Source organism: Equus caballus, chromosome 25, assembly GCF_041296265.1.
Source record: "Equus caballus isolate H_3958 breed thoroughbred chromosome 25, TB-T2T, whole genome shotgun sequence".
NCBI lineage: Eukaryota > Metazoa > Chordata > Mammalia > Perissodactyla > Equidae > Equus > Equus caballus.
In genome coordinates, this window is record NC_091708.1 from 35,355,925 (window position 1) to 35,371,176 (window position 15,252).

The window sequence follows — 15,252 nt, forward strand, 5'->3', positions numbered from 1 at the left end:
GAGAGTTCTAGTTGGTTGACTTCTGGTCAAAGCTTTGATTACATTTCTTTTTGTAATACCTAATGAATAAATATTTATGTATGCTACATAAGAATGTTTCTAATCCACCAAAATCATTAATAAATATAAATTTTGGCCACAGCATTGAACACAAATACATAACTATAATAGAATTTACGGTTTTGCATAAGGATTTATGACATAATCTAAAGAAAATCTTTTGCAGAATACAATCATGAAAATCAGGTACACTAAATACTTTTAATGTCTCAAATATCACTAGACATACTTTGTACCTCGTAAGGAACAAAGTTCTATAATTATTACATATACCAAATTAGTAAAATCTTGAAAGCTTACCTGGGCTCCGACTAACTGGAGAAGTGCAAAGTTGACAGGAAGCACATCAATGTCTGTGTTGATGGCAGTCTGGTCAAAAGGACAAGCTTTTCGGTGAAGTTTATTCAAGCAGGTCTTGCAAACAGTGTGTGAACAACCTAAACTGATGGGTTTGTGCACATTCTCATCAAATTCATTATAGCAGATTGGACAGGACAGAAATTCTGTCCACTGAGCTGCCTGCACAGGCATTGTGGAAGCTGGATGCTCGGGTTAGCAGTCTAGCAGATCATTATTTTGCTGTGTAGTGTTTTGTAAGCTGGAAATGGACAAAAGTAAGAATTAACCACATATTCATCATTCACCTTTCAAGGGTTAATTCATAAAGTTAAACATCACAGTTTCAAAACTTAAAATGCTTCTGAATAATTTTATATTCTTCAGATGTCTTTTTCTATAAATTTATTTCCTGAATTAGATTTTCGAAATTTTGTCCAGAAACAGTATCTTAATAGTGTTCCTTTCAACTAAACATATTTATATCAGTTGCTCATATAACAGTCATCAAAGCTTTCAAGTATTTTTCTTAAAGATCATATCAAATAAGCAGATTAACTTGCCCATTTCATTTTTAAGAAGACAAATCACTTTGGATTGCTGCTTTTTTTTTTTGAAGCGTTTCCCTTAGATATCTACTACCCAAAACATATTAAGGTATAGCCTAAGAGGTGAAACTATTTGGAAACTATTGATCCAAACAATATTGTAGTGAGTCAAGTATGAAGAAACAGGTTGCCACCTGAATGACCAAGTCAGTCAAGGATATGTTCAACTTGGCAGCTTCACAAAAGAGGAAATCTCTGGTCATGACTTGACTAGGAGGCTAACTAAGGTACCAAAAACCACAGTATAGGGGAAGATTGTGACCACAGAGCTGTTTGTCCATAAATGAAAGAATGATGCTGACCTTAACAGACAATGAAAAGTAAAAAAAAGAAAATATTGTCTTACAAATCTTGAATGTGGTTCCCTACAATACTTTTTTTTTTTTTAAAGATTCACACCTGAGCTAACAACTGTTGCCCATCTTCTTTTTTTTTTATTCTTCTCCCCAAAGCCCCCCCAGTACATGGCTGTATACTGTAATTGTGAGCGCCTCTGGTTGTGCTACGTGGGACACCACCTCAGCAGGGCCTGATGAGCGGTGCCACGTCCACGCCCAGGATCCGAACCAGTGAAACCCCGGGCTGCAGAAGTGGAGCGCTCGAACTTAACCACTCGGCCGCGGGGACAGCCCCCCATAACACTTTAGACAAACTATATCATTTAGTGATATATATATATATATATATATATATATATAAGCAAAAACTGTCAGGTCCAATGAGCAAGATATAGAAGAATACAACACATCCTCATCTAATAATTCTAATTAGACAAAAAAAGCAAAATAATAAATTTCTTTGCTACGATTATAGTTTGGGAAAAATTATATATGCATATGATTAAGAGGCACATGGAGAAAATAACAGTGAATTTTCTTTTCTTATTCCTAAGATTAAAATGTGTGTTCCATAATTTTTAGTAAAATAAAATATTTAGTATCAAAGCTACATCGTCCTCTAATTTAAAATCTTTAGATATCTAACTTAAACACTCCACATTTCACAAATTTTCCATATCATCCAATTCAAAACTTATATAAGTCTGACAAAGGCTCTCTGGTGAACAAGAAATCTAGGTATTTAGGGCAATTAAACAGCCAATACTTTATTTCATGAGAATGTTTACTAACCCAAATGTTTTAGTTCCACAGAAATTAGATGTTTAAAAATGTAGTCAGATTCAGGACAGAAAAGTATGTAACTGAGTCTCCTATATCCCCACATCCAAATGAAGAATTCCCTTAGCTTTTATTGTGCTTTTATGTTCACAAAAACTAAAGTTTTAAAAAAATATCTTGGTAAAACTGAATTATAGGGCTTTCTACGTAAAAAGCACCCTATACAAACTTTCCCTCAAACAGCTCTCATGCAAAGTATCTAATACCTTTATTTTTAAATTAGCCAAATCTTGTAAGTTATATTTACTTTATTTTACACGGTTCATCCTCACATTGCCACATTTATTAATGTCATTAATCTTAAAACCAGTTAGTTTGCTTCCAACTTTATAGAGATAAGCACTAAGCAAGTGAACACATCGCTCCCTGAAACTATTTAACATTTTTTTTTTTAAGATTTTTTTTTCCTTTTGCTCCCCAAAGCTCCCTGGTACATAGTTGTATATTCTTCGTTGTGGGTCCTTTTAGTTGTGGCATGTGGGACGCTGCCTCAGCGTGGTTTGATGAGCAGTGCCATGTCCGCGCCCAGGATTCGAACCAACGAAACACTGGGCCGCCTGCCGCGGAGCTCTCGAACTTAATCACTGGGCCACGGGGCCAGACCTCTATTTAACATTCTTAATGTTCACTTTTCTAGGCTGCAGAATTACACAATGAAAAGGCCTCTGAGGAATAATGAATTTTTATCTTAAATCTACTACTCAGAGCCCTAATTTAGTTAATAACGTGACCCTATAAAATATTCATTAAAACAAGACACTGCATCTATCTTTTCATAATGGCCACCTGTGTGGAAATGCTAATTCTGTGGGTTAGGGTATCACAGGCCAGTGAGTAATATGAGACTAGTAGCAAATACTTTCTTATTTACTTTTCCAAAATCATCCCGAAATGCTTTACATTAATCAGTGGGGAGTGCGGGGAACCATTCAAGTTTGAACTAAACATAAAAATGCTTTCTTTCATATTTTCACTTATTAGTTTTGAAGTGTTTCAAACTATTCCAGAATACACTTAATAGTTTTATGTCATAATATTCTATATGTATTTCTAGGTCTATGAACATCAGATGTTTTAATATAATTAATGCTGAGAAGTTTAATTTCTAGCAGAAATTGAATTAATACCTTTAAAAGAAAAAGAAAGACTCTGCCAAACTTTTGGCAGTAACTCCGCCAAATTTTCCTTCTGCCATGTGTCAGATTCTAACTTTGTGACAGGAAAACTACAAACTAAATTTTCCTTATACAATAAGGTGTAAGGAATGGTTTGATTTTTTTACAACGTTTTTCCTTAGTACCACTATCCCCAAGTAAGCTAAAGACAAAATAAAATTTTATCTAAAACACAGAAGCTTATACAGTCCACTAAAACGTTTAACTAGTGATGAGAAAATTGGACTTTCATTCCTTCAAAAAGGCACTTTGTAAACGTTTACCTAGAAAATATTTTTATAATTATCAAAAATGATATAGCCTACTGTCTTTATAATTTATTTTAAAAAGCATTTAAATGAGCTATGGCAAGCTAAGAATATATATTAATGTGTAAAACTTCCAGATTTATGCTAATACATTCCATAGTAACTTATTTGAATCTACGGCAGTCTAAAGTGCCAATAATATTTACAGTTAATACTAAAGTATTCATCCTAAAGATATTCCCATAATATCTCAAATTGAGATAAAATAGATTAAAAAGCCCACAACTCTAGATATATAAAGGAACTACTTAAGAAAAATATTCTAATTAAATTATTTATATTAACTTATTTCAGTTACTATTCACTAAAATTAAAGAAGGATAACAAGATAAAGCATAGGAGTGAGAAACCTTAAATTAGAGGTGGGACCTTAAACAGATTTTTACTCAATTACTTTTTCAGGCTGTAAGTTTCTTGCTATGAATACTAACTCATAAAATAGGAAGAGTAATAGACATCTCTCATATGATGCAAATTACAAACTGCTTTATTAAGAGCAAACTGCATATCAGCTAAGTACTTTCATTTTCTGTTATTAGTCCACCATGATCTTATGAAGACAGTTCAGGACTATGACACCTGATTTTAAGATGTGAGAATAAAGTTCATGCCTCTTTCATTACTATATAATAAAAAAAATAGCATATTACAATTCTTTTTATAAAGAGGTAAACATTAGGGCTCAGTTCTACTAATTAGAACATTCATTGTTTTTATTCTAGTTCACCTAGTGAGGAATTCAAGCTGCTGAAATGGACTGTAACAGTACTTCTCAATTCAGAAACTTTAAAAATAATGTTTTGGACTCAAAAAATTATATTTAAAGTATCGCAGGCACAATTTAGATCTTAACCTATAAACAAACAAACAAAACCAATGGAAATAATCTGTAAGCTCTAAAACTCAGCATTCAAACATAGAAAAAGGGTTGGAGAGAAAGGAATTGAATTAACAATGTTAAAGATTGCTATTATACATAACTTTAGTATAAATTAGGAAAGATACATGACTCAAGTTTTACTTCTTAAATCCACAATGGGACTGCACTCAGTTTCTTAAATAAGTATGAGATTTAACATTTAATGTCTTCTAATGGAGCAGTAATGGCATAATTTTCTATATTAATATAACCAATAAAGTTTTGATTCTTTAGCAATGACCAGACTTGAAAAATACTCATTTTTGAGACAGAACTTGCTCACTCTGCCTATTAAATAATGGCCACTGGATAACCTTATCCTTCATACTACCAAAGTCCTTAGCCTTTTGATTATCCTGATTGTAAAGAGGATACTCTGTCAGCAAATTTTCTGTTTTCATGTGTCTACTTTTATTCGGATAATTTATTTCTTGGAAGAGTAGTGATGCTCTAGAACAGCGCTGTCCAATAAGAATATAATGAGAGCAAGAAGTAATTTAAAATTTTCTAGTAGTCATGTTAAAAAAGGCAAAAAGAGGTGAAATTAACTTTAATATTAAATTTAACCCAATTTAGCCAAAATATCATTGCAATATGTAATCAATATAAAAATTATTGAGATATTTTAAATTCTTTTTTTTTTGTACTAAGTCTTAAAAATCTGGTGTGTATTTTACACTTAAAGCACATCTCAACTCACACTAACCACATTTCAAGTGCCTGACTGCCAGATGTGGCTATAGGTTACTATTGGACAGTGCAACTCCAGAATACTTTAAATTATAAAGTAATACTCAAAACTAACTTTTAATAAGAATTTGGGGTGAAAGTCACACCTACAGTTAAGAAAGTTCTCATAAAACTAGAAAACTTGCATAAAGGATCATAAAGATGTAACTTAGAACATTTATGAGACTGGGTCAAAATATTATTTTTAATTTTCACCTAGCTTTACTTTACCACATACTTCTTTTTTCCACCAATAGAAAGTGAAACTTCAACCCAGTCCAACCAAAACAATAAGTACTTATTATAATAAGATCTTATGTTTTTTTTTAGCATTCTTGCATATTGCACACAATGTAAAAGTTCTATTTCTAAATATGAAATTCTGTGTAAAGAAAAATGCTTTCCAAAAAAAGAATTTTTATTAACTTTTTCAAACTGGAAGACACACCAAATGACAAAAGTAAAAAGTGAATTAATGAAAACATATAAACAAAGGACATAAGTCTTCCTACATGTCAGGTTAACACAAGAGCAGTAACAGATCAGAAGTAACTCAAAGCATCCACTAATAAACATGACTGCAATTAAATCCTCAAAGAACAGGAGCCAGTTTGAATTATAACATCCGCTTTTTCTAAACATGTCTGGAATATATGTTTAACATTTTGGCCTTCTAACAATTTTCCAAACTAAAGTTTGGAAAACATGAATCTCCAAGTCAACAACAACAAAAAATGGCAATATGGAAAAATGGTCTTTCACAGGATGTATGGCCTCTACTTCTTCAAGAACTGAATGTGGAAGTAAACCACCTAAGAAAGGGATGTTATGTTAGGACAGTAGCTTTTCAGACAGATAAAAGAAGGTAATAATAGGAGAATCCATGAATTCTTCTTAATGTTTCATGAAGCCTTAACTAAATTTGTGTATTTAACTACAAAAAGGTTGCAGAGGCTAACTAAAACATTTGTTTCTTTGTTTCTGGGTGAAATTAAATCAATTTCGCGCAGGAACATTAACTCTGTCAGGTTAATCAAAAGTTCCTATTGGAACTTAAAAGTGTGACATGCAAAAATGTAAAAAAAGATTACTTAAGCACTTTATTTGGGACACAAAGTCATTCTATCAGTGGGTGGGAGGAGAGTAGGAATAAAAAAGGAGGTAGCTAGGTAAGGGGAGAGTAGGAATTAAAAAAACGGAACCTAGGTGGTTATTAAAAAAAAAAAGGTTGGGAATCACGGGATTAGATCTACTTTATGTCAGTGATTACTTGAGACTATTTTGGTGTCAAGATTCTATCTGCCGGTATCTTAAACTCTTCTGTGATTCGAAGGATAGAAATGACAGCTACTCTCATCTTCTCTCTTCCTGAAAGCTAAGGACAGAGAGAAGTAGAGCTGCTTCTTTGAGAAACAAAGATGCTTTCTACCATTCTTCTAAGATGGTGGAAGAGTCTCCTTAAGAGGCTTCCCCAAGAAGGAAAAATGAAAGCGGGAAAGAAGAAAGCCATATCAGAATTCCCTGGCTGTGTTTCATGCCATTGCTCCGTCACATCTACTGTACAACCCCTGTGGTCCGGCCATCTCCCTCCCAGGAGGTTAAGCCCTCCCAAGGCATTGTTTGGCCGGGGTTCCTATTTACCACTCAGATCGCCTTCACCATCCCTACACTAGGATATCGGGAAGCCCCAGGGCAGAAAGCCGAAAAGCTAGGAGAGGACTTGGTTCGAGGACCTCCTCTAAACCCCCTTACTAACTGGTGTAGGAAAGGGAGATGGAAGCCTGGCCTCAGCTTGGGTGGGTTCCTTAGGGGTCAGAGGCTTCCCCTCGGCTGGTGTCGAAGGGAGGTGGCCATTTGCGCCTTGCGCTCGGTATTGAAAAAGCCCTACCAGGCAGGGCAAGGGGCCTCCTCAGGCCCCGGACTCTGGGCGTCAGGTGCGGCCCTTAGTTCCCAACCTCGGGGCACCGGCGACCACAGCGCACAGGCCCCGGGCTGAGACCGGTCTCCCGCCCGACCACCGGGGACCAGGGACCCAGGCTGGGGCCCCAGCCGCATCGTGCCCGCCCCCGCCCTACCTGAGGGGGCCCGGGCGGGGTCGCTAAGGGCCGCTCCCGGGAGCCCCGCGACGGCGCGGCTCGGCGACGGAGGCGCCTCGTCTCGCCGGGGCAGAGCTCGGCGGCGGTTTCACGACCTCAAACTCCATCGGGAGCTACAGGGACAGCCCCGTTGGCGGCGGCGAAGGCCGCGGCGGGGCCTCCTCCTCCTCCCTCCGCCTCCCTCCGCCTCCTCCTCCTCCTCACCACGGAGGCGGACCTGGAGGGATCCCGACCTAGCTCTCGCGAGAAGATACTCCCCACTTCACGCGAGATCACGCAGGACCGGGAGTGGAGGAGGTGGAAAGAAGCGTAGTAGCCCCCCCTCCCCACCTGAACTGCATATCGGCTTCCCTCTGGTCGAGCCGAACCACCCCCATCACGTGACTAGGTAGCCCCAGAGCACTGTGGGAGGTGCTGTTAAGAGGTCTAGGTGAGCCGAAGAGGCTGATGGGAAACTCCCTGCACGTTCATCTGAACCTTGAGCCAGTCTTCTAGACACTGGTTTGAGCCAGTCTGACGCCTCTCGAGTAAAGCGTGGTACCCACTGAGCACAATCTGATACATCTGTATTACATTCGACTTCATTCTCTCCTAATCAATTGCTGACGTGATCCCTCAATCCCTCCACATAGGTGGGAAAAAAAAAGAACAGCACTTGGCAGGCACTTACACATATCTCTTTATTAAATCTCTTCAGAAGCTGGCAGGGATAAAAATTCGAGCATAAATTTTGGCAGTAATATCTCAATAAATATTTGTTGAAGGGCTTTTCACAGTAAACTGTAAGGTAGAAATTATTCTTGTTTTTATAAATGACGAAACAGACTGGGAATAGGAAAAAGGGAACTAACATTTATGGATTATTCACTATGTGCCAGGTCTTATTATATTTTGTTTGCTCATCAAAATAATCCTAAAAGGAAAATAGTATGTATGCTTTGTGACTGATGAGAAACTGAAAAACACAGATTAAGAAAATGGCCACAAATTGTAATTAAACTCAACGCACTTTCCAAGGTGAAACCAGATGTCCAACAAAAGCATCTACAGAAGTAAAGCCACCACAAATTAGAAGACATATGGAAAAGTAGTTTATAAACTATAACACGCTTAAAAAATATACATGGTTTTACTGCCTGAATGACAGGGAAACATCAGTGTTTTTTAAAAAAACTCATTGGCCACATCAAAGACTTTTCTTCCATAATTATTGTCTTTTTAATTCTCTTCTCTTTATGAAATGTATACCAATCCGAGAGAAAGGTTCCCAACAATGGTTCATTTGTTTCAATGTTTTCCATTCAACTAGTGATATATAGATATGTTTTCCATTCCAATGGACAGTGGTATATGATAATCTGATTTTTCAAAGGTGGCCTGACCACCATATTTAAAATTACAATCCCAATCCCTTCCCAGGCACTCCCTATCCCTGCCTTATTGTCTCCAACTCTTTTTTCAAAATCTGACATACACTGATTTTATTTATTTGTTTACTGTTTGTCTCACTCCACTAGAATATAAGTTTCATGAGAGGAGGGATTTTTGTCTGTATACCTTTAGTATAGGTATATATTGGTGTAAGGACTCAGTAAATATTTGTTGAATGAATGATTAAATGAATAGCCAGGAGAAATAGTTTCCTTCTTTAAAATTCACAGATGTAGACAAAACACAAAGCTGTCCATTCCCATTTCCAGTTTATTATTTCTTATGTAAACATATAGGATAGTTACATCCACGGGAAAAAGGCAAAGATTTTCTTTTACACCAAACTAACAACTATCTTTTCCAGATCTTTTACTCATAAATGTAGTAAATGAAGAGGCTGAACTCCAACACACTGCATTTTTCCCATTATATGAGTAAGACAAACAACTAAAAGTGAATGCTTTAAATGAATGAATTTGACACTTTACTTTGCCATACCTGCATTTTAAAAAAGACTCCATTTTCCTGAAATTGTTTAGACACGTCATGCAAACAGACACGCTCCTAGGAATGTTTTGAGATCACTGGATGCTACTGAACAGGAATAAATAATAATAAATAACTGCCACCACTTTCACAAAACTCCCCTTCCCCCCAAGCAAAAATCTCAAAGTGCTTACAAAAAATTTCACAAGAACCTTACAAGGCACACTAAAACTTAAAACATTGTTCAATCATACTTTTTTCAAACATCAAAGATAGTAGATATCAATTCCTAAAAAACCAAAAACTATTCTTTTACCCTCCCTTCCCATCTTCATCCCTCCCCCACAAAATTTCATCTTAGGAAGCAAAAATAAGAAAAGTATTCAATCACAAACTATTTCTGAAAGGGAAATATTTTCATGCCTACAAATGGCCAATCATAGGTCAGACTGGGAAGAAAATTAAGCATAGTTATCATGTTCTCCAGTGGAAGAAAAACACTATTTACTTTAGAAAAATTCTGTCTCCAATGGACTACTCAAAAAGCAACTTTCATAAAGACACAAAACTCTCCTCTCTTGCTTTCCTCTCTTCTCTGTTCTTAGGAACTCAGGAAGATTTAAATATAAGATCATAGATTTTTAGACCTGAAGATGATCTTACGAATTACCAAGATCAAAGTTATTATTTTACATAGAAATTTAAGAAAAGCTCAAGGAGAGGTGACCTGCCCAATGCCACCAACTAGTGACCTGGAGGTCATGAAGTCGGTTTTCTTATCAAATATGAGAGCTAGATTCTTTAAAGTCTCTCCCAGAGTTAAATTCTATGGAGAATATATTTTTCAAAAAAGTAACACAAAAAGGATATTCAACATTTATAACAATCAACATGTGACTCATCACAAAATTCTTATAAATGGTACAAAGTATATTACATTTTAAAATATGCAAGGGCTTCAACGGAAACTAAATATGGCAGAAATTCTACATAAACTTGAGGCGAGCAGAGGAGGAATAAAACATCTTGAAAGTAAGATATATACAATCAGGCTTCTTGACTAAAAGTAGTTCCTGTGCTTTAGAGAATATGATTTGCCCTACAATATATTTGAATCTTTGTTATGACACCAAAAATTTTTGTGTTATACGTAGACAGGAATATTAGCGAGTGATGGCTTATAACACAATCTGAATTAATACTCTTAGTAAAATAACCATACAGTCAGGTTTTTGCTTATGGCACATTTCTGGAAACAAAGAATAAAACTTTAGGAATGGGCAGGATTTTTATCAAGTAGTGAATGAAAATTGCATTAATGTAAGTGAAAAAAGTTATTATTAATAATTAAGAGAACACTAATAGCTACCCACGTTTAAACTGTTCATCTAATGACAGCAAGAAAACGAATATACATTGCCAATTCAAAATAAAAAAGGGAATGAACTACTGATACATACAACATGGATAAATCTCAAAGGCATTAGGATGGGTGAAAAAAGCATCTCAAAAGGGAACATCCATTTAAGATACCAATTAAGACATTCCAGAAAAGGCAAAATTATAGTGATAGAGAACTGTTGCCAGGGTTTAGAGCTAGGAGGAGGTGTTGACTACAAAGGAGCAGCATAAGGAAGTTTTTGGGGGTGATGGAATGTTCTGTATCCTGATTGCAGTGGTGGTTGCATAAATCTATCCATGTGTTAAAATTCATAGAACTGTACACCAAAAACAAAGGTCAATTTTACTATATGTTAGATAAAAATAAAATGAAATAAATTTAAAAAGGACACAGTAGAACAAATATCTTTCATAAAGTTGGGATTTCTAAGAAAAGTAATTTTTCAGAGCTTCATGCCAATGGTATAATTTTACTGGCTGAAAATTATTAAATGCAACTGTATTAAATAAAATCAGGAAACTTAGGTCCAATTAATCATTTCTAAAATACATATACTAACAACTCATGGAAACATTATTTTAAGGAGTGTTAGCCCATGTGTAAGGAAATTCTGCTACTCCCAAGTGAACATGAATTCTGTTCCTTTACAGTTTAAAACAACAGGTACCTTAGTGTTTAGTTCAGAATCCAAGAGTGGCTGGTTAAAAAAAATTCACTAGGCTTGTCTGTTCTTAGAGCAACTAATAATGGATAATAGTGTGTTTTTAAATTTATTGTCTCTTCCCATTATCCTAATTTATTAAAGCTATGATATGGTTCGATTTTACACTTACATCAATTATCTAGAGACTCAAAATCAGTATCTGGAAATACTGCTGGATCTTGTGTCACTAGAAGCAAGAATATTTAAGAGAGGAACACTATTTCTCTACGTATACCACTGGGTCTTATACATAATGTATGAGATTAGACAGCACCCCATCAGTTTTATCACGTCTCCCACACTTTGGAGCTGACAGTAGAAATTCAGAAAGAATAACATGTGTAGAGAAACCAAAAATAAGACCAAAAGATAGGGGGAAGATGCAATATTACAAATGCTGCATTTCTATAGAAAGACTTGCCTAACAGAACGATAAAAGGCTTACATAACAAGGTGTAATTCTAATTAAAGTAGATTTTGCCTTTTGAGATCATGCCTGGGTAGTTTTTCACCACTGCTTCTGCCATGCACAGAGGTTAAGTGCTTTTTGAGGGCAGATTTGTGCTTGAAATCCATGTCACAACAGTGGCATTTGTATGGTCGATCTCCACTGTGTATGTTCAAGTGGTCCTGAAGCGTGCTTTTAGCAGTAAATGTCTTCAAGCACACTGTACACTGAAAGGGCCTTATGCCCATGTGCCCTCGAATGTGTCGGTTGAGATTTTTCTTCTGTGTAAATGTTTTCCCACACTGTAAGCACAAGAACAGTTTATGCATCTTAAGGTGGCGCAGATAGTTTTCAACATGAAGAAATCCTCTAGGACACCTGGGGCATTGGTGCCTCAGTGAATAAGCATCCTCCAGATTCTGAATTTCATTCACTGTACCAGGACTTCGTTCAGTATTCTCACAAAATAAGCCCTGATCTTGATTCCCAGGAACTTCTGCCACTCCACTCTCAACTGTAGAATTGATCAGTGAATGCTGTGTTTCAGAGAAATACATGCTTGCTTTTGAAGAGGTACAAGGCTGTGAAAACTGCCCATTTTCTACACCAGCGGTACTGATAGATTCCACGTGGAGGATACAAATTTCATTATCTTTAAAACCTATATCTACTGAAGACAGCTCTGGTGATTTCATTTCCTTTCTCTCTGATGTCAAGTTCTCTACTGTAGACTGTAAAACGTTGCTTTCCTCTTCTTTAACGTGGAAATCTATGTTTACAGGACTATCTTCTGGAATTTCAATTATTTCACAGTCTTTATCTGAATTTTCTTCTTCATTCTTAACATCTGGATCAGAGGATTGACACAGGTCATTATGTTGATTGCTGTTTTTCATAGAAAGATCAATTTCCAGATAATTTGACAAAGCTTCTGTGCACTTTTCCACAATGTGAACCATCTGAAGGTAACTAGCAGCAGTCAAGTATTTCAAAAGCTCTTTCCTTTTAACTTCAAGTGCTCCAGTATAGCAAGAGAGCAACAATTTTCTGCCAACTTCTGCACTTTGCAAGATGGTGATTCTGACATGTTTTGACTGTGTGAGTAAAAACTGATCTCTCATGAAAGTGGAGCAAGCAGCTAAAATCACCTTGTGCCCCTGGAACTCAGTGTCATTAATATAAATTGACACATCACAAAATAAATTCTGCTGTCTCAAGAGATTCATTTTCTGCAAGACTACATCTCCTTGCTGTTCAAACTGGAAGTGCAGAACATCAGACTCAGCAGCCATGGTCACAATCTAAGCAAAATAAAACACAAATGTTGATGTATAGACAGGGAATTCTTTCCTACACTGCGATAGTAAACACAAACAAACAAACAACCCAAACCTGAATCAGGTAAAAGAAGACAAATTCTAATCTGGGTGCTAAGATCGAACCCCTATGCCACCATCACACAACCCAGAAAATTAAATGCATTTCTTTATGATCTTGCAGCAGCACATTTTTAATATTTTTGTTACAGCACTTACTACGTTATGTTCGTCTTCTATGTTCGTCTCCTTGGCTAAATTTTACGTGCCTTGTGGTCAAGGACACTGCTAATGCCCACCACTAAGTGGATTTAGCAGTTTCCCAAATTAGAAACCCTAATGTAATCTCCAAAGTTCCTACTCCCCATCACTACTGCAGGTGCTCATTCTGTTCACCTGGACCACTGCAATGTCTTCCAACAGGTCTCTTTGATACCACACTCTCCTATAATCCAAAGTACCTTCCTGAGTGCCGCCAGAATTAACAAATTCTGTAACTTTTCTTTTTTCCTCTCTTCTGCTTTAAATCCTCCATTGCTCTCCTCTACCTCCAGGGCAGCCTAACCTTCTTATCAAATGCAAGATACTTGACGATTTGGCCCTAACCACCTTTATGGTTTTATCTTTATTCTCTTTTTCATCGAAGCTCCTTCGATATTTAGATTTTCACCATTGCCAGACAAGAAGACCCGAATACACCTTTGCACATGTTACATCCCCGCTTTCAGTTCCTTTTTCCAGCTAGTGATTTGGCTCCTGCAAGGCCCAAATCAAAGAAGACTTCTGTGACTCCTCCGTCTATCTCCCCCATAGTCAGGTGCTTCCAGAGCACCACGAAATGGTCGCCTGGTTCATCTGAGTTCCTGCAATAAGCAAAGGGGCTAGCGCAGGGCAGGAACACCTAAGAGAACATCTGTTGAATTGAATGTGGATCCCAGGTGGCCTGGAAGATCCTCCAGTTCGCCACACGGGTCGAGCCAAGCCTGCCAGGACCGAGGCCCTGTCGGCCAGGTGGCTGCAGGCCAGTCTAGCCACTCCCGGGCAGCGCCTAGCCCCCGTCCTCCTCCTCAGGCTTCCCCACCTGCCCGCGTCTCCAGCAGGATCACTTACCGACTCAGAAAACCAGAGCCCAGCTTTCCGCGGCAGCGGCGGCCCAGGCCGGAAGGAGGACTTGGTCTGGGAGGAAACACATCCGGGGTCAACTAGCTTCATTCCTCACTGGGGCGGGCTGGGTGTCCCGGAAGGACATCTTGTGGCATTCTCCCTTCCTCACTGCCCCCCTCCTGCATGACGGAAAGGCACCCGGATCCCAGCAAATCGCATCTCTCCTGCCCCAGTTTCGGCACGCGAGCCATTCCCCTTCGTGAGTTCTCCTCGACATCCGAATTGGAGACGGGTTGTGAAGCTGGAGCACAGCGCGTCTGTCAGAGTACCCAGCGCCGGGACCCCTGGGAGGCCTTCACGGATGATTATGGGCCGGGTCCTCCCTTACTGGGCCATCTACAATTTAAAAGGTGGCGGAGGAAAGAAGAGACTACCGCAGGATCAGTAGTATCCCAGATTGCGCCATCGGGATCTGGCCGCAACCTGTGGATCTCACCTCGCCGCTCGATCTATCGCTTCCGCCCCGCCCCCTCCTCCCTCCTTAGCTCCCGGGCAAACCCAGGCCTTCGGGCTAAACTGTTGGCCCGGCTGTTAGCTCCAATATGCCCTATCCTTCCTCCCACTTATCCTTCAAAGTCCTGCTCGGAAATCACATCATCCCTGAAGCCATCCTGAACTGCTCCTGAATTAGCTGGCTCCCACTTGGGAGCCTGTAAACACTTTGGCTGCCTTCACGGTTGCAGTTATTTTACCTGTATTGGAATTTGTGTCCCATCTAAACGGAGGTTATTTAGGACAGTGACTTACTGACCTTTGCTTTCCCCAAATCTAGCACTTAGTAGGCATCAAGTATTTGCCAAATGAAGGAATTTTAACCAATTTTTTTTTTTTTTAAGATTTTGTTTCCTTTTTCCTCCCAAAGGCCCCAGTACATAGTTATGTATTTTTAGTTG

General features: G+C 38.1%; 2 protein-coding genes across 6 annotated transcripts in view; both read right to left on the minus strand.

The window, feature by feature from the left end:
* Positions 1-7,800, minus strand: part of RC3H2 (ring finger and CCCH-type domains 2) — a 45,587-nt gene extending 37,787 nt beyond the window's left edge. For all 5 annotated transcript variants that reach the window (XM_070251705.1, XM_014736024.3, XM_014736023.3 and 2 more), the window contains exons 1-2: positions 7,389-7,800; positions 361-658 (exon numbers count right to left, since the gene is read on the minus strand). In XM_070251705.1, coding sequence (XP_070107806.1) covers positions 361-591 — 231 coding nt within the window. In that variant the 5' untranslated portion in view covers positions 592-658; positions 7,389-7,800. The remainder of the gene's footprint in view (positions 1-360; positions 659-7,388) is intronic.
* A 1,292-nt stretch (positions 7,801-9,092) lies between these two features.
* On the minus strand, positions 9,093-14,460 carry ZBTB6 (zinc finger and BTB domain containing 6). The gene is made up of 2 exons (XM_001502306.6): positions 14,306-14,460; positions 9,093-13,180 (listed from the first exon to the last, which is right to left on the minus strand). Exons 1-2 carry the CDS (start codon positions 14,405-14,407, stop codon positions 11,897-11,899), a joined length of 1,386 nt encoding a protein of 461 aa, XP_001502356.5. The 5' UTR covers positions 14,408-14,460; the 3' UTR covers positions 9,093-11,896.
* Positions 14,461-15,252: the final 792 nt, after the last annotated feature.